This window comes from Scardinius erythrophthalmus, assembly GCF_964197995.2.
Source record: "Scardinius erythrophthalmus genome assembly, chromosome: 5".
NCBI lineage: Eukaryota > Metazoa > Chordata > Actinopteri > Cypriniformes > Leuciscidae > Scardinius > Scardinius erythrophthalmus.
Genome location: NC_138225.1, coordinates 29997070 through 30016661, shown reverse-complemented (window position 1 = coordinate 30016661; position 19592 = coordinate 29997070). Strand labels below are relative to the sequence as shown.

Here is a 19592-nt window from a genome sequence, read left to right as displayed (position 1 = left end):
TGGTTTGAATGGGCCTTAAGACTCGGCTCTCTCTGTAGACGGCTGGCAGGCGATCAGAAGGTCCTGGACATTTCTTCCCTGGATGGCCTCCCATGATTCCACCCGGTCCCCCGGTAAGAAGCAGCTGGAGACCTTTCAGATCTATTAACTTTTTCTTTCATGAAAAGTGATCTAGTAAAAACATTGACAGCTTTTCGTGGGGCAAATTAACTTTTTATTTATTTATTTTTTATTGTTGGTCCAGATGATCCCACCGCCTCCACCAATGAGTCCAGACTCTCTAGAGGATGACGAGGCTTTGGGCAGTATGCTTATTTCCTGGTACATGAGCGGCTATCACACTGGATACTATTTGGTACAGTTATTCTTCTTGCTGTTCACAGACATCTTTTTGTGCACCTGGTTGTTTTTTATTATCAGAAAAATCTCTCTCAAACGTTTGTATCTCTTACACAGGGTTTAAAACAAGGTCGAGAGACAGCAGCATCTAAGAAGTCACATCGTAAATGAAGATACAGCGGTTAGTTTTTCAGCCCTATAATTTACCTTTCACAAATTTCTTTAATTTTAGACTTATGGTGGAATTGGGTTGGGTAAATATACTACGGTGTGTAAATAATAAACCCAATATGTTAACATTTTAAGTGTTTCTGGATTTTATGAATTTTACTGAATTATTACTTTTTTCACCATATAGAGCGACATATGAACCTGATGCTGCAGCAGATTTGATTCACTTTTCATTTTTTGTATTCTTTGTAAATAAATAAATGGATTAAAAGTAATTGTGTTCTTTTCCAAAGTGTGTTCAATAAAATAATATTTAATTCAGATTTCATTAAAGGGATAGTTCACCCAAAAATTGTGAAAAATTCTGTAATTTACTCACTTTCATGTTCCAAACCTGAAGATATTTTCATTTTGCAGTGATGTTAAAGTGAACCATCCCTTTAACATCTTTTTGCTGAATGTCACTGATGTGGCTGATGCGACCTCCAATGTGTAAAATCATTTCATTACATGATTCTTAAATTCAAAGACATAAGAACTTGTCTTTATTATTTCAACCAGCCCTGGTTGAAATTGTAATTGTTAATGTGACAACTTGTAATGTTTAATGTGGTCGTTCTCAACCCTGGGGCTTCAGATGACTTAAGATGAAACGAAAACAATACTATATTAAATGCAACAAAAAATCAAGCTATTTATTATTTTAATGTTAAAAAAGGAACCAGAGTTCCCACTGTATATATGAAGTTGCATAATTTTAAGTGTGATTTCTAAACTTGGTAAAGTCATGTATTTTAAAATAAACCTCTATAAGACACTCAAGACTCACACATACATTTTACTATCAAGAGAAAATTCCACATCCTGTTCATTAAACTTATTTTACTGGACGCCGGTAATACTTCTACCCCTTTGAGGTACTTTTATTCGGTTTATACTTTAGAAAAGTTTTTAACCAAGTAAATCCAAATTTAGTTTTAAGGTTTTGAGAAATTTTTTTTTTGTTTGTTTTATAACTAAACCTGGGTCTCGCCATGAAGATAGCCACAGAAGCTGGCATGGCATTAAAAGGGAATGAAAGAAAAAGTTTTTGACACTTTTTATAATGAATATACAACATTGGGGGTCCATGGAGTTGTCTAATGTAAGTTGACATCTCTCTTGTTTAACAAAGCCTTCCTGAAATGAAATGAACTGAATAATGATGGAGACAAGGCAGCGGCTTAGGAAACCAGAGGCGGCTTGACAGTGTGATGAGACTTGATGTAGTCGGATGTAGAGAAAAGCTAAATCCATAAATTCTACAAAAAAAATGACAGGATCTAAAAACAAAAGAATCAAAACTCCAAACTTGCAGGAAACTATAGAGAGAAAAATAAGAACTAAAAATCTAGAGAGAAACAAAAAGGCTGGAGAGAACTAGAGCAAAGACTGGAACTTGTCCTAGGGAAAAAAACGAGGACTAGACTAGGACTAAACAAGGGGGCATGGTAACAGGAAACAAGGAGGCGGAACAAGAAGATCACATGGCAAACACAAACAAAGACAAAGCCATGTGCTGACACACAACACAAACATAGAGACATGAAACAAAGACAACACAGACAAGGCTGCCAGGGCAGAAACCTGACAGCAATGATATTTTCCAAATGTAATAAAAGAAATGTGTTTGGCCAGATCATCCCTTTACCACACCAGAATTCCTCCCGAGTCTCGTCCACGATGGGCTGTACCTAATTTAACTAAGGGCACTATTTTTCAGAAATTCTGGGTCTGTGCTTTTGGAAACAAATGTTGAATTGAAGAATGAAGACCCTGAATATTCCAACAACTTATTTGAAATGAACGCATTAATACTGTATATTTTTAAAAAATAAACCTATTTGGCAACACAGAGAGAAAATAACATTTGAAGCATGAGAAATGTACATGTGAAAATGTACATGGCAAACAATTTACATGAGTATATTTTTGTAGAGCACTGTGTTTGTGAATGTTGTTCTTCTCTCTCTCTCTCGGAGTAGCCATACAAGTTGCTTGCTATCTATAAATAAGCAAACAGTTCCAGTAGTTTACAGTAGTAAATTAGCTTTTCTGCATCAGAAACAAGTAGCTTGTTTTAGCTACATTTCTAAAGTGGAATGCTGTTCTTGAAACATGAGAAATGTGGTTTTCAAAACATAAATTGCACTATACTGTAGGTCTTTTAACTGTAGTGAATGAAGTAACAAGAAATCCTTAATTTTGTTCCTCAGATTGTTAGACTTTCAGATGTAAGTGAATCACATGATAAATACATGGTTCTTTACATTATGCTCCATACTTACTCTAAATCATGAGAAAAAGCTTTTCACCAATAACTCACAGAACCTCTGTTTTCTTGTTCTGTTCCTCCTCTCTTTCTGGTGCCACATCCACTTTCTCACCAAGGTCTTCACTTTTTTTTTCTTTCTTCCTATTCTCACCCTTTTTTTGGTTTCCTTTTGGAAACAAATGTTGAATTGAAGAATGAAGACCCTGAATATTCCAACAACTTATTTGAAATGAACGCATTAATACTGTATATTTTTAAAAATAAACCTATTTGGCAACACAGAGAGAAAATAACATTTGAAGCATGAGAAATGTACATGTGAAAATGTACATGGCAAACAATTTACATGAGTATATTTTTGTAGAGCACTGTGTTTGTGAATGTTGTTCCTCTCTCTCTCTCTCTCTCTCTCTCTCTCTCTCTCTCTCTCTCTCTCTCTCTCTCTCTCTCTCTCTCTCTCTCTCTCTCTCTCTCTCTCTCTCTCTCTCTCTCTCTCTCTCTCTCTCTCTCTCTCTCTCTCTCTCTCTCTCTCTCTCTCCCTCTCTCCCTCTCTCCCGCCCTAAACGGCTTAGCTCCAGTTTATTTAACGGATCTTCTATCGCCCTATAATCCATCGCGCTCTTTAAGGTCACTAAATTCGAGGCTTTTGGTCATACCTAGGATATCCAGATCCACCAAAGGAGGGAGAGCATTTTCACATTTAGCACCAAAACTCTGGAATAGCCTTCCTGATACTGTTCGTTGCTCAGACTCGCTCTCCCAGTTTAAAACTAGATTAAAGACGCATCTCTTCAGCCAGGCATTCATATAATACTTTTAATCCTACAGTTAAATCCGACCTCTAGTTCATAAACGCCAGAGGAGAACTGGCCCCCGACTGAGCCTGGGTTCTCCCAAGGTTTTTTTTTCTCTATTAGGTCACCTGATGGAGTTTTTCGGTTCCTTGCCACTGTTGCCTTTGGCTTGCTCAGTTGGGGATATTTGGGGATATTTAATTTAATTAATCAATCAACGATACTATTGATCAGCATTACCAAACGTAGACGTTCCACTAGAAACAAACATTGATGTATTGTTCTAATTTATTACTGTGAAGCTGCTTTGATACAACCTGTGTTGTGAAAAGCGCTATATAAATAAACTTGACTTGACTTGACTTGACTTGACTCCTTTTGGTCTCGTGGTGGATATTTCCCCTACACACCTGACTTTAGTTTACCTGGGGCGTCTACAGTCAACACTTTCCAAAAACTATACTCAGGTGAATTCACCTCTGACCGCGTTGGTTGACGCCTAAGAGTATCACGCTGAGTCAGACGGTGTCTCGTTCCTTTTTGAACACTATCACTTGGGAATAAGGTATCTAGTGTTCAACTGCTGTGCAGCAATAACTAAACAGACACCAGACAATGCCTTCAAATATGCTTTAATCACGGCCGGAGGACCTCAGACAAATTTCAGAGAGAATCCCCCCAGCAAAAATAATACAACAGTTTTTATAGAAAAAGGTGCATAGCAAAAATACATTACATAATTTCCCTACAATTTGATTTGTTCATCGTATGCAAATCCTTCTGTGACTAGGTAGAAGCAAACTCTGTTTTCTTGATTGCATTTCAGTGTTTGATTACTTAGATGTTATTAAATGTGTTTATTATTAATTGATTAGTTTCATTGAGAGTTTAATTTGATTGACCTTTCTTACTAATGTCATCAGACAACCCCCCCCCCCCCAAACACACACACACACACATACATACACATTTTAGCAGTAATGAAGAAGCATTCTATTTCACCATAAATTATTTAGAAAAGATTATTAATACAAAAAGAGTATAAATTATTAAATGCTGTTGACTGAAGAAAAAGTCATACAGCACATTCGCCTGGATACCAGCCGAACTTAGCCCCACCCACAACATTTGAGGTCGGGAAGTTCGGTCTGGACTTGAGCACTGCTCGAACCAGAGCTGTTAGGACCAATCAAATTGTCAGGGCGGGTTTTATGCGATGATGGACAGATGATCAACAGTAACGTAATCATCCACGTCACCAAAGTTGACTTGCGATAAGATTTGTTTGCTGTATTGTCGAGTTCTAATCCTAAACGGAGAATTTGTTCGTATAGCACTGAAACACGCCCCATAATCACAGCCCAATGGAGCAGTATCAGACTCATATTCTGACTAGAATCAGAGTATGACGAAGTCAGGCTAACAGCACATAGAAGACATTAGAAAAAAATCTGAAGTATTGTTCAGAAACAATTTAATAAACAAAAGAAATGCGCTCAATAAACTAAAGCCACACAAATTCCTCTTAAAATAGAGCATTTTAAATCACATCACATCCCCCCTACTATAGGGATACATGAGTAATCAATCCTGTTTGATGTAAATAAAAGAAAAAACTATATTTACATCAATTTAAAGAACATAAATAGTGGAAAAACATTAGAATCGCATTAGTTAAATTTGGTTCCCAGTATCCCAGCTTGTGGTAAAACTGTGAATTAACTTCATATGATGCAGTAGATCTCTGTTATTAGGCTCCAAAAATGTCTTCATGGTATCTCTTCTCCGCCTGTCAACAAAAAGATCATGATGGCGTGAGTTCACTGGTCACATAGCAGTTCATATAATGACATGAGGATTGAAACAGTAAATCACACCTTCAACCTCTCTAGATATTCTCCAGCTTCTGTGATGGTCATGCCTGTTTTATTCGCCAAGATATCTTGCAAAGTGCTAGCAACTTCACGGGCCATGTTCATGCCACCACAGACATACAGATGACCTGCGTTCTTGTGTAGAACCTCCAAGGCCTTTTCAGATAGCTGCTCCTTCAAGACATCCTGCACATACATCTGTTCCAAACAACACAAGCTTGGTTACAGACAGAAGACACAAACTGATACCAGTTTAAGCACATCTGATGAACAGCGAGAACAGACTGAGAGAACCTTACTGAATTTTGAGTATAGTACAGCATGAACAGAACTTTAGAGATGTACCTTTGGTTTACCAGGTTGGCGAGAATAAGCTGTATTGATCTTGTCCAGAATGCCATCAAGTCTCAACTTAAGAGTTTCTACTTTATACAGATGGTCTGTTTGTGAATCACGACATCCAAATAGCAGTGTCATAGGAGTCATTTGCAGACCTAAAAATTTGTCAATTAAAAAAGGCAATTAATTTAGGATTAAAACTTTGAGGATTTAAAACACAAATAACTACAGACAGTTTTATTTGAACTTAAATACAGTACCTACACAACAGTACTGTTTAAAAGTTTGGGGTCAGTAAGAAATCTAATGCTCACCAAGTCTGTATTTATTCAATCAAAAATACAGTAAAAACAGTAATATTGTATAATTATATTACAATTTAAAATGATTGTTTTCTCTTTTAATATATCGTGTAAAGGTAATTTATTGCCGTGATGACAGAGCTGCATTTTCAACATCATTACTCCAGTCTTCAGTGTCACATGATCCTTCAGAAATCATTCTAATATCCTGATTTGCTGCTCAAGAAACATTTATTATTATCAATTTTGTGAACAGTTATGATGCTTATTAGGTTTGTGGAAACGTGATATTTATAAATGTGAAAAAAAATGTAACAAATCAAACTTAAATGACTTATGATACTGTATAATCTTTTTTTTTTTTTTTTTTTACTTACTGACCCCAAACCTTTGAACAGTAGTGCATTACTGGTCAAATAAAATGCTGGATATTGTGATAACTGGTTTAGATCGATAGAACCTCTATGTCTCAAGGCAAGAGTCATAAACTGCTTTTGTGTCTAAACTTCATGACCTTAAACACATGCATTACCTGTCTTTTTCATGTCGTGAATGCGCTGTTGCCAGAAGCTGCGGAAAGGAGCAATACCACTGCCAGCCCCTATCAGAATAACTGGAGTGATGGGGTCTTCTGGGAGGTGGAACCCACCTGAGCTGAAATAATGAGCAGTAAACAAGTCAAGTTTTCTATGCTATTAAGATATTGAGAACAGAATGTTAAAATGCCTTTATAAGTATTTAAATGAGATATTCATATTCAGCATTTAACTATCTATCATCAGTACCGGTGAACGAAGCAGGGAACTGTGTATCCTCGTTTGATGGTGTTCAGCCATGTGCTGCAGGTGCCATAACGCATTGGGCCTTCTCCATCTACGATACAACAGAACACAACGTTATGCTTACATCTCACATGGTGTTTGATTATAAAAGAATTATCCAATGTCTTTGTTTTGTATGTTTTCTACATGTTTAGTATCATACCCTGGGTGTGGTACTCCACCACAGACACTGTGAGGTGCAGCTCGTTTGGATGACGGTCCAATGAGGAGCTGACAGAGTACAGACGGGGCTTGAGCAGAGGAAGCTGGCTGAGAAGGAAGGCGGTAGGGACTTTTAGAGAAGGAAATTCTACAAGCACCTCCAAGAAGGTGGGCCTGTAGAAATCTTTCCATGTAGAATATTCCTGGAAATCCTATGGAGAAATGGTAGAATGCTGTAAATGCATCTATTGGTAATATGTGTAATTTAGAATAAAATCAAACAATTGTCCCATTTAAATTCTTCTAAAAAAAGAATGTAACGCAATTACCGATGCAAGTGCCTCAAGTCGTTTGCGATCCTCTTCCTGACCAGCCACTGAAGAGAGTTTGCGCAGGAGGCTTTGTGAAGGTGGAGTTGTGACATCAAGGAAGTATGTAAGAGCCTGGACTAGAGTGCAAGCAGGGATACACTCATCTTTCTGCCATCTCATTTCCACTGAAAGACAACACAGGAAAGAGTCATAAAAATAAGCTTGGATTTTGGGCCTCTTCTCAAATTTACTTATATAGTTTATTATTACAGCCATTAGTGATTGTTACCAGTGCTAGAGTCAGAGAGGGACTCCAGGTGAAGGCTCTGGTTAATAGGAGGGGCATCTGGGAGATGCTTCACAATACCATCCACCAACTCTGCAGAATTCTCTGGAAAAATCCCCACATGATCCCCAGGGGCAAAGTTCAAGACCTCTGTGTTTCCATCCGTCTTCAGCTCAACCAGGATAGTAGAACGACTGAAAATGGAATATATAAGTTGAAAAACAGCACTGTCAAATGTGTAAAAGCTCAGCTGACAGGGAATGTTCTCAGAACTTAAGCTAATGTTCTGGCAAGGTTCTCTCAAAGTTATAAACAAATGTTCTTCCAGTAACTTTAAGAGAATGTTTATTTGAAAATGTCTGGTCTTTAATAATGTTCTCAAAACATTAACAAAACATAATTTATACATTTCTCATTGAACATTTTTCTAAAACATTTTAGTTGGATGTTCGTCTTACATTTTTTTAAATGTTCCTAGTTTTAGAATGTTCAGGAAATATTCAAAAGTAACATTCCCATAATAATTGAAGAGTTCAGATGCAAAAGCCTCTAGGTGCCATCTGAAATTTTCTTCTAAAATTAGCTTTTTTTTTCAAGCTCGTTATATGTTTAAGTTCAGTAATTTCACTTTAATGACAATTAATAGGTCATTTTCATTGCCATTAAAGTGAAATAACTCAACATAAGTCAAGTCAAGTCAACTTTATTTATATAGCGCTTTTCACAATACAGATTGTATCAAAGCAGCTTCACAGTATTAAAATAAAATAGTACATCAGTGTTTGTTTCTGGTGTAAAACATCCACGTTTGGTAATGCAGATCAATAGCACTGGTGAATCGATTAATCAATTTAAGCATCCCCAACTGAGCAAGCCAAAGGCAACAGTGGCAAGGAACCGAAAAACTCCATTAGGTGACCTAATGGAGAAAAAAAACCTTGGGAGAACCCAGGCTCAGTCGGGGGCCAGTTCTCCTCTGGCGTTTATGAAGTAGAGACCATAAACATACAAGCTTGATAAAAATGATCATTCTAGAGGAAAATTTCAGATGGCACTTAGAGGCTTTTGTATCTGAAGTCTTCCAATTGCAAAAACGTTCTTAGAACATTTTTTTTTTTATCTGGGAGTTAGGTAATGAAATTGTGGATTCAAACCTTGACTGAGCGCTCTGCAGATTCTGCCTTCTTTTCAGCATCATAGGAAACACAGTTTTAGAGTGAAGAGCAGACAGTGCTGTAGAAACAGAAGATTCATATGTGTAAATACTGTATAATTGGAAAAATGTAATTATATTACATAACTGAATTATAGAAATAAACTTTTTTTGTCAGTGTTTTGATAAGTAGAGGTAGCAGTTTACCTGTAATTTGGTCCAGGACACAACTGTCATGCTGAACTCTGTATCTCTGTGGGTCCCAGCCGTCCAACTGTTGCTCAACACCCTTCAGCTGTTTTTTAATGTTAAACTCCTCACACGCATCCTTAAAAAAAAGAGAAATGCCATTCATTTGTTGTTCATTGCTGTATTAGTAGTATAAGATTTATTTGAATCATTGAATCATCCAAGCACAGAAGAAATGATAGAAACCTCACCAACCTTAAAAGCAGTGCAAGCCCAGGCAGAGAAGGCCTCGTCCTGCCCATTAAGTTCATCTCCCTCCCCTGTGGCAGTCAGACGCTTGGCCCCCAGCTCAGCAAGCTTGTCATCCACAGCATGGGCAAAAGCACAGAACTGTGGGTACACACGTGAGCCAAGGCCAAACACACTGTACCTGTATTGAGAAGAGGATATCAGGGCTCCTGTTTACAAGAGCATAATGACAGGTGATAAAAGTGAAAATCTTAGCATTGCTAGGCTACAAACCTGACATTGTTTTTCAGGTTTTGCAAGCTGAAAAGCTGCTTCCTGAAGCTCTGAGGGAAAGAAAATATTCATGTCAAAATCAGATTTTGAATTCATGTGGAAATTCCCATATTTTTACACTACTGTTCAAAAGTAATTTATGAAAAAAAAATCTTTGATTCAGGATGCTTTAAATTGATTAAAAGTGACAGTGAAGACGTAACGTTACAAAAGATTTCTAAGTCAAATAAATGCAGTTCTTTTGAATCAAATATCAGATCAAATAATGTTTATGTTAAATAATGTTAATATTAAGCAGCAGGACTGTTTTCAACACTGATAATAATAAGAAATGTTTGTTCAACAGCAAATCAACATATTAGAATGATTTCTAGAGTAAAAGCTGCTGAATATCACATTTTAATATATATATATATATATATATATATATATATATATATATATATATATATATATATATATATATATATATATATATATATCCAAATAGTTAAAATGATAATATTTCACAATTTTTATTTTTGATCAAATAAATGCAGCCATAAGAGACTTCTTTCAAAAACATAAAAAAAACTTAATGTTCCCAAACATTTGAATGGTATACAGTATTTCTATGATATATTTATATATATTATAATTTTAATATATTTATTCACAAAATTATGCCCATACCACTCCATTTCCCGGACTTTCCCCATTGCCAAAAGTACTGGTGACCACCATCAGAAGGCTCTCTGTCTCAAGCTCACTGAAATCATAGTCCTCCATGCAAACCAGCTGTATTAGAAAACAAGAGTGAATATTAGTTTTGGATCAAATTTTTGTTGTTTGTTCATTTACTGCACTGTTAATAATACAACATTTGAAAGCATTTTTCAAAGACAGCATTTCTTACCCTGGTGTCGAAGGCACAGTTGAGCATGGTTTTTAGTTTTTTGGCAAAGGTCAGTGACTTCCCTGTTTCAGTGGCATAGAGAACAGTGCAGCGCACTCTTTTGGCCATGACTGTCTTGATGAGTATTTGAGAAAAAAACACTGCTCTAAGAAGAAAGAACACAAATATTTTGATGTAAATGGCGTTGGTCGTTGGCATTAATTAATGAAGTACAGTGTTGTTTTGTTTGGAGAAGCTGCTGGTCTGTTTAGTACCTTATCAGTCCTTTGAAGCTGACCTTACGTCTCCGAAGTCCTTTCTTCTCATCTTTCCACTTGTGTGTTAGCCATGCATCAGCCTTCAGAAAACAGCACATTTACACACTGCTAATGTCAAAGTTTTCTTTATTAACACTGCTGTTCAAAAGTTAGGGGTTGGTAAGATTTTCTAATGTCTTCAGTGTCACATGATCCTTCAGAAATCATTCTAATATGCTGATTGGGTAACCAGGAAACTTTTCTTATTATCAATGATGAAAACAGTTGTGCTCGTTAATACGTTACATCTCTAGTGGGGTCTAAATACTTCCACCCCTTCTAAAAATATGATAAAATATGATTTTTAATCAGAAAGTTTGATACCTGATAATAGAAAAAGGGAGAAAGGATGTAGTTGAGCATCTCCTGATGGTACACAGGGGTGAGGGAGCCAGACATGGGTGGGACCAGCCACACCCAATCAGCTGGACAGCCTCCACGCACACGAACTTCTGTCTCCATGTGCTGCATGAAGGACTCGCTTGCTGTATGGTGGTCCGTGATGGTGACCTTATTTTTCTGCACAGCAATATAGCAACGTAAAGTCCAATAAATATCTAAATGGCTTTATCTTCTTTCCTAACTCTGTTTTTAATATGTATCATTTCAGATAAAATAACAGTGAGATAATCTTAAATCAATTTGCATATCAGTATTTCAACACTAAACGTGGAAGGACACTTTACCTGGTAACTATGAATTACTGCAACATTAATAGCCACGAGTGCCTGGTCTTTCCACAGTGAAGACAGCTTGCGTGTCTCTAAGCCCATTAGCTGTCCAACGCGCTACAGGACATAAAGCAGTATAAGCAAAACATAAATATCAAAATTACCAAGGTGTGCTTAGCTACCGCCATGAGATAGTGAGGACAAACTACCTCCAAAATGTTGTAGCGCTGGTTGTCACAGAAGTCCCTCACTCCAATCTCTGTGCCCATGTACCAGCCGTTGAAAGGACATGCTGTGAATTCCAGACCACCGATTTCCATTAGCATGTTGGCTACTGCAGGAATTGCATACCACTTGAGGTTTAGATCTTTGAACCATTCATACCTGGACAAAGGCAGAGTACACTGTTTAATCAGAGAATAAGCTGTGAAGACACTTTTCTCAATTATAATTCTTTAATTCTTCAAATTTAGAAATCAAACACCAAATGTCTCCCCCTTTTCTCTGAAATGACCCAAATGACTTACTCTGGGTGCTCTATTGGGACCTCCAGAATCAGTTCTGAAGGAATATCAAAAAGTTCAGGATCCTCTCCATTCGCCTGCAGGACTAGTGGCAGCACATCAAACTGACCATACTTTGGTTTCCATCCAAGCTGCATACACACCTATAAAAAGAGTGCACAATATCCAGCAGTTATCATGTGATTATTTCTTAACGGAGGCAAATGGTTGGCAAATGCCATTTAAAAAAAGATAAGAGATCATATAAAGCAGAGGACATATATTTGTCCTCCTCAAAGCTTCTATTTGAATTACCTGTGTAAACTCCACACCTGCTGGGTCCCCGATCACACTGCCATCTTCCATCTGATATCCTGCATACTTTATAAGCTGACCGTTCCAAACACGGAAATCATGATCTCCATCCGTTCTTTGAGGAAACACAGTGATGACAGACCTGCCAAATCCAAAGAATAAGAGTAGTTCCTCAGTTAATCAAAGTCAGAGTATGAATCAAAATCCAGTTTCTTCACACACAGTCAAAAGTGTTTTCACATTATCTGACCTTTAAAATTGCGTTAACTGGTGTAATAAAATATAGTTGTACATATAGGCCTAAGCTGATTCAATTCGATAAAAGAAACATAGATGTTCCCACATTAAGTGCATTGATAGATTGACAAAACATTTTATTTGATAATTTATATATAAAGGATTAAATAAGATTTATTTCTGGAAGCCCAGTCCCGCCACATAAGAAAGAGAGTCGAGCATAAAAAGTTGAATTCATTGAACATATTCTGATGTGTTATGGAAATATCATCTCCAGAACACCGCTATCCTCAGAATATGTTGTGAAACATGACCACGATTTCATTAGAGGACGAATTTATGACGCTCATTGATCTGAAGCAAAAGGGCTACATAAATTTGTTCTCTTCAGCAAGTCAGCAAGTCATAATTTCGACTAAGTTATGTTATAACTTCTACTTTTAAAGTCATAATTTCGATTTAGTAGGCTAAGTCATAATTCCGATAATTTTTTATCTCATACTTATGACTTAAGGGTGTCATAATTTCGTTTTTTTTTTTTATGCCCAATTTGTTTTCTTCTGATGTGGCGGGAATGCATTTGACCATCAACTGACATAAGAGAACTTAATTTTATTATTATTATTTACTTAATTTTATTATAAGCTAACTTATTCACTTAAAATCTCAGGTGGTACTTCAAGTAAATATTAGGTCAAAAAGGTTCAGCTTATGAAAAAGTTGGTGAATCCCTGCTCTGCATTTAGCCTAATGAAATGACGCGAATGTGTTTTAATGTGTGTGAAAGACAAAAGCCTTCCAAAGACATTACATGGTGCAATGTAGTATGTTGAATGAAATGACTCACTGAGTGATAATTCAAATAATAATTAATGTGTTCATCAGGACCTCTTAAAAGTTAAATGATTTCTGTAACTCCACTGATCAAATGCTGTTTGGAATCTGATTAATCCAGATTACATGCAATCAGTTACTACCCAGAACTGATCCTATTTTTTTTTTTTTTTTTTTTTTTTTTTACTTTTCTTTAGACATTTAAAAAAATACTGTCTGATGTTGGATCAAAAACCTCAATGCAATATTCTAAAAACATTAAAAATTGGTTTGCAAAAATGTATTTATTTATTTTATTTTCTTTGGTCCTGTAATTACTTGCATTGCAAGATTTCTGCCTTGGTAAATCTGATGATAATGCCCTTCTTGCAATAAATACATTCAACTCACCTCAAGTTTCCTCCATTGGTGGCATGCTTAAGATGAGTACACAAGGCATGAAACATGTCCTTGGCGGTCTTGCACTCACGCGCATCGAAAAGCTGCAGAAGAGATGTATTAGTATAAATGCACAATATGGCTTTGGAAGTGCTATGATCTATGTTTAAAAAAAACTCAAACCTGTAAATTAGTCCACTGGATCCTGCCAATGCACCTCGGCGCATTTCTCCACGCCTGTTTGGCCCCAAAAGCGAGTTCATCTGTAGTGAGTGAGTAGGACCCGGTCAGGGTGATCTCCAGTGTGACCGTTTCAATCCGAGCCTGGTGCTCCGTTGGATTGGGGCTGCACAAAAGGTAAGGATTGGTTATTCACTTTGTAAAGTAAACCGACAGTTACATTTCCATTTGTCCTGTTTGTCAAGTTGAAAGAAATATAATTTTTACTGTTTTCAGTAACTTAATAAAAAAGAAAAAAGTATTCGACTTTGATCCGTTCCTGACACCTCACACCTCTCACATAAGGAAAATGAAAGTAAGACAGTTGACAGGATCTCTACCTCTCCTCCCACACAATCACATCTCAATACACATACGTAATTACATTAGCCTATCAAGAGTGTTAAGCAATTTTAGGCTGGTTGCATGAAGAGAGGGTCCTCCTACTTATGGTATAAATTGAGTGTTGAATTTTAAGGCTGGTCTATAATATTATTCATAAATGTATTAGAATACTTGTCTGTAATGCTTAAATTAAAAGTTAAAAGTTAAATAAACGAGTTTTTAGAGAATAACACATAACATTGCTCCTACATTTTGAATGATGTGTAGTACTGGTTGATGAAATCCACTGCCTGTGTGAGGATGTCCTCTGAGGAAGGTGTGATTTTGGAATGACCGCGTATCAGAGATTTGGGATTCATTATGGAGCCCTCGCAAGTTTTTGAATTGCAGGACGTATTCTGGAATAAGATGTAAGAATAAGAATAAGTCATTTTTCAAGCTATAAAAGAAAACTTATTTATACGTAAATTAGACATTTCGATTTTTAACTGCTGCACAACATCTACATAATTCTTATGTTAAGCTTAAGAAAATTGTTGAAAAAAAAATCATCAATCCTTCATTACTACACCACAAATCTACAGTAAACATGACGTTATTTTGATTACAATTTAAAGATACCTTAGCTGCTCTGTGATGCAGTTTATCTTGGTGGGTCGAGCCATCCTTATAGTTTCGCAAATGAACAGCAAATGGACATCGAACTGGGCGATCGACTGATAACTCCTAGTGAGAAAAATTTATATATTATTTAAACAGAAGGACACAATGAATATTTTGTGAAATATGAGATGCGTTACTAACCTTAGACTGCACAGTCTGATTGTCTTTTACAATGGTTGTGGTGTGGGCTTGTTTTCCCATCCTTCTGAAAATATTATTGCAGCCAAATCTTAATAATGTCTATGAGATTTACTGTATAATTTTCAGTTACAGTGTTGCTATAACCTGACATCGAAAATGATTCAGAATAATTACGATAAAGAGCAAAAACATGGTGAATGAAATTAATGAAAGTTTTCATTAAATTAATGAATGAAAGAAACACAAATGGAGTATTTACCTTGTTCAAGTGTGAGGTTTATGTCTCAGTACCTAAACAGCAGTAGTAATCTGCTTCACATTCTGGTCCTCTGTTTTAACATCCTTTTATATAATCCCAGTTAAGGATGCCACACGGGGCGGATCCTTGCCTCCCATAACTGTAAAGGGTGTGAGTTGTCGAAAGCAAAAGGAAAGAACCACAAAAAAGATAAAAACTTCCTTGATTGAAAGCAAGATTAATTAAAATTGCTTTCCTTTTTCCTCAGTAATATAAATAGCACATGATGATTTGGCATAAACAAAATGCTTAATTGTACCTCTCCACTTTAAAACTCCAAAAATGGAAGACTATGTAAAAAACAACAAGAACAATCTAGTACACTTGATTTCCAGTATTGCAGGCAACAGAAAACCTTTTGCTGGAAAATAAACATATCAGACATTAAATAAATTAGAAACAGGCAGACATTAACATATTATGATGTGACTATGACAATTCAGGACAATGTGGAATTATAGAAATGTATGTTCTATGTAGTTATGTAATGTGTAGTATGTTGCATTTTTCATCAGCTTCGCAGTGCCATTTCCAGTTTATTTAAAGATGGCCGATAATACTTGTGTAACAGTTTGCTCATCAATCAGCTTGGTTATGTCCATGAACATAAAGATTTACATTCCAGCTGGATTGATGACAGATGACAGATGACAGATTATCGTAAATTATATTTCCTCATTTGGCGGTTTTTTTTATTTGAGTTACATAATTTTCCATGCTCAAAAAAAGCAGACAATGCCATCTGATGAGCTCAGACAACATTAAACAATGCATCTCACCATTGACGTCTAGATTTCCATCAGCGATACCAGACAAAGGCGTGTTTTCTCAAGAAACATATTGGGCATATTTTACCTTAAACAAAAGCTTTTGAAATGGCTTGACATATTTAAATCAATAAGCCATGTAGCTCCTGCACATTTGCCAGTAACTGTTTTTGAAATGGCTTGACATATTTAAATCAATAAGCCATGTAGCTCCTGTACATTTGCCAGTAACTGTTTTTGAAATGGCTTGACATATTTAAATCAATAAGCCATGTAGCTCCTGCACATTTGCCAGTAACTGTTTTAAGGGCCTGAAATTAATCTTATGTCACTGCAAGTTGTCATTATAGATAACTAAAACATGAAGGTCACTGCTGAAAGCAATTTTATCTTAGTAAAACGATATAATTAAAAACAAAGGACTCATGTCCAGTATTTCATGTGTGTATTTTTCATTTGTCATATCAAGAAGTCAAGAAGTGTGTCAAGAAGTGTGAAATTGTTCATAGGATTCTTTGAAAAGGCTGCCATGGAAAATGAATGCGATGTGGCCTGAAGTATATATATTTTTTTTTACTTATCTTGATTTTACTTAATAGTCTAACAATCATATGTTTTTAAACACTTTGCTGCTGATCGCTGTTCACTTCTTCTTACCTCAGTGTTTATTTCAAAATTTCACAGTGAACTTCAAATAGCCAAGATTGCAGAAAATGTCTTGAGATAGTCAGAAACTGATAATTTGCCCGATACTGTATGTGTGATGTGTGCGGATAGGATTCTGAAGAACCATTGTTTCTGAAAACTGATGTGAATAGCTTGCGAAAAGGGTGAAATGGTTTCCTCAAGCTATTTATATGGCATTTCAGAATAGTAATCTACTTTTAGAACAAACTAGGTAAGCCTTTTGACTATTTCCTTGTACATACTGCCCAAAAAAGGATTTTATGTTATGCAGGAAGTTTGTTTCACGAGTTCACAAATAATCAGATAGCGTAAAAGAGTATGCGTATTTGGCGAGCTGTCCAGGGGAGGGCTCCGAGCTTGGAATGTGGCCCAATCTAGCAAGCTGAAAGCTCTGCCATGTTGCTTTAAAAAAAAAAAAAAATTCTACATCGGACTAAATGACTAAATTAGTGATTATGTCTACACTGAGCGAGTCTATTTCTTTCGTTCTCCATAAATTAATGAGAACATTAAATTTAACTGAAAGGAGGGTTTATTTTTTTCCAAAATAATAATTTGGGTACTGCATACGTCACCGGCAAGTTAAGAAACAATTGTATATTTTTTTGTTTCGTTCATTCATTATTTTATTACATTAACATTTAAGCTGACTGAATTCCAACTAAACAATTAAATAAATAGGCTAAGTGGGCTGAGAGGCTGAGACCCTTTCAAAAAGTAGACAAAAAAGGGTTTTCCCACTCCTGTTACATCTACTGTTTTGGAAGAGCTTCCTCAACATCAGGTGTCTTGTTCAACTGCATTTGTGAGAAAATGTAATGAAACAGAGAGGTCCAGAGACGAAAAGCAGGTAATGTTCTCTTTAATTGAAACAAGATAATGCCGTGCAGGCAGATAACAGAAAGTCACTTCTCAGATAATGAAACAAAGACTTAGTTCGTTGCTTTTCTCAGAATATGAAGAAACAGAGGATGCTGTAGATCAGCTCATTGAATGTAGAAACAGAGGATACTGTCGATCTGGCCACTCCTGGGCAGCGAGGACTGGGAAGCAGGTGAGCAGTGGAACCCTCTGCTATTCACCACGGAGAACACTGGGTACAGCACAGAATACGTAACTCACAGCAGATGATAAAAGTTGCAGTAGACGAGAGGGCAGGACAGGACAGGACAGGACAGGACTAGGTTTCTTTTCAGCGCAATAACAATCGACGTGAAACAATAAACAATAATCACAGTCAAACAATAATCCGACAACACAGACATGAAAGAGAGAGCTAGATATAGGCCTAGCGAAGACAAAAGAGAAAGATTGAGAACAGGTGTGTAGGAGGGATGTGAATGAGAACCAGCTGATGGAGATGGGATGTGAATGAGAACCAGCTGATCGAGATGAGGTGATGTGTGTGCGTAAATGTGTGAGAGAGGAGATAGTGAGACGTAAAACAGCCAGCAGAGGGAGACAAAGGAAAGAAAAAGAGAAGGACAGAACCAGGATCATGACAGAAAATCTGCCTGGACACATTTGTGAGAAAATTGAGCTGAGAGATCTCATAAAAAGCCTGTCTAACAATCGTAACAGACAGATATGCATTTGTATGCACTAGGTTTGGTATTTGTTCAAAGGTTACATGATATTTGTAGAATGGTTTGTATTTATTTGTGAAATATTAACTAGGCTCATTTATTTATATTTGTAAAATACTATACATATTTGTTACATTTTCACTCAAATTGACCTTTGTACTTGCACATTGCTTTGTGTTTGTTTGCGAGTCAAGTTTTTCTTTGCAAAGCAGATCGAGTTTGTTTGCAAAATGCTGGATTTGTTTGTTTAATTATGGCACAATATTAACTCCATACCCTAATGGCCTTTCCAAGAAATCTAGCATTTTATCATTTTTGAGTAAACTTTCCCTTTAATATTTCACAAGAATGCATATATTATATTTGAATCATTTATTTAACAGTGCTTTTGCATTTAAGAAGGATCCTTTAATCACTTACTCAGCTCTCAGGAGCACCTTTCATGAGAACAGAATTAAAACATTTTTATAAACAACAATGAATACTGTTTTGTACACAATAATATGATTAGAACAGAAAATTATATTAGAATATTAAAATAGTTTCTGTTTTTGAAAAGGAAACATCAGCCCCCTCAATTCCTCTGGTCTCAGAGCTGATCGCAGCACTGCCAAATCCAGTGGTGTATGTGCATTAGTGTCAGGTGGTTCCAGAATTACTGCTACTGTCATCTGCGTCATTTTGTGTGTTTTGGCCGCCGCACACACTTCTCCTCCAGAGGTGCCGCCAACCGCTACAGCTCCCCCCGAGATGCCGGCATCCACTTCTGAACTCTCTGTTTTACCTGTGCTCCCTGGTAGCCCTGTCACGGCCAAGCAGGCTGAAACTAAACTCTCTGTGACGAGTCTCTCTGGGCATATCAGCGTCACCCTGGTAACCAACGCACGGCACCTGCACGTCCTCATCACGGGCTGATCGGTCACAGCTGCAGCCCGTCATCAAGCGGCTGTAAAAGCCGCCACTGCTCTCACTTCGAGAGACATCCCGTCTCATGCTGAACGTGCTGGTACTAATCCTTTGTTTCTCACTTAACAGAAAGCATCGAGTGACCGACAGCCCGACTGAGCACGCCTGGACACCCACCTTCACGAGCACGAGGACTTCACAGGAGCACCAGCCACGAAGACAGCACTCATCTTATTTCACCGTTTCACCTTTGTTGAAGTAATTTCAATAAATC

The 19592-nt window shown here is 36.8% G+C and overlaps 2 protein-coding genes across 2 annotated transcripts in view; one reads left to right on the top strand and one right to left on the bottom strand.

The window, feature by feature from the left end:
- smn1 (survival of motor neuron 1, telomeric) overlaps positions 1–1326 on the top strand; it is a 6522-nt gene extending 5196 nt beyond the window's left edge. Inside the window, exons 6-9 of the mRNA XM_081365002.1 lie at positions 39–113; positions 245–355; positions 457–520; positions 698–1326. Of these exons, the coding sequence (XP_081221128.1) occupies positions 39–113; positions 245–355; positions 457–510 (240 nt within the window). The 3' untranslated portion in view covers positions 511–520; positions 698–1326. The remainder of the gene's footprint in view (positions 1–38; positions 114–244; positions 356–456; positions 521–697) is intronic.
- A 4042-nt stretch (positions 1327–5368) lies between these two features.
- On the bottom strand, positions 5369–19405 carry LOC308690368 (nitric oxide synthase, inducible-like; the record flags this gene model as incomplete). Its single annotated transcript, XM_081364770.1, has 25 exons — positions 5369–5407; positions 5496–5690; positions 5838–5986; positions 6666–6787; positions 6919–7006; positions 7118–7328; positions 7446–7612; positions 7717–7907; positions 8868–8946; positions 9074–9194; positions 9311–9485; positions 9578–9627; positions 10250–10354; positions 10473–10617; positions 10727–10809; positions 11093–11287; positions 11455–11556; positions 11649–11823; positions 11967–12106; positions 12258–12399; positions 13719–13810; positions 13890–14052; positions 14520–14668; positions 14892–14996; positions 19304–19405. The coding sequence occupies 25 exons, from the start codon at positions 19403–19405 to the stop codon at positions 5369–5371; spliced, it is 3285 nt and encodes a 1094-aa protein (XP_081220896.1).
- Positions 19406–19592: the final 187 nt, after the last annotated feature.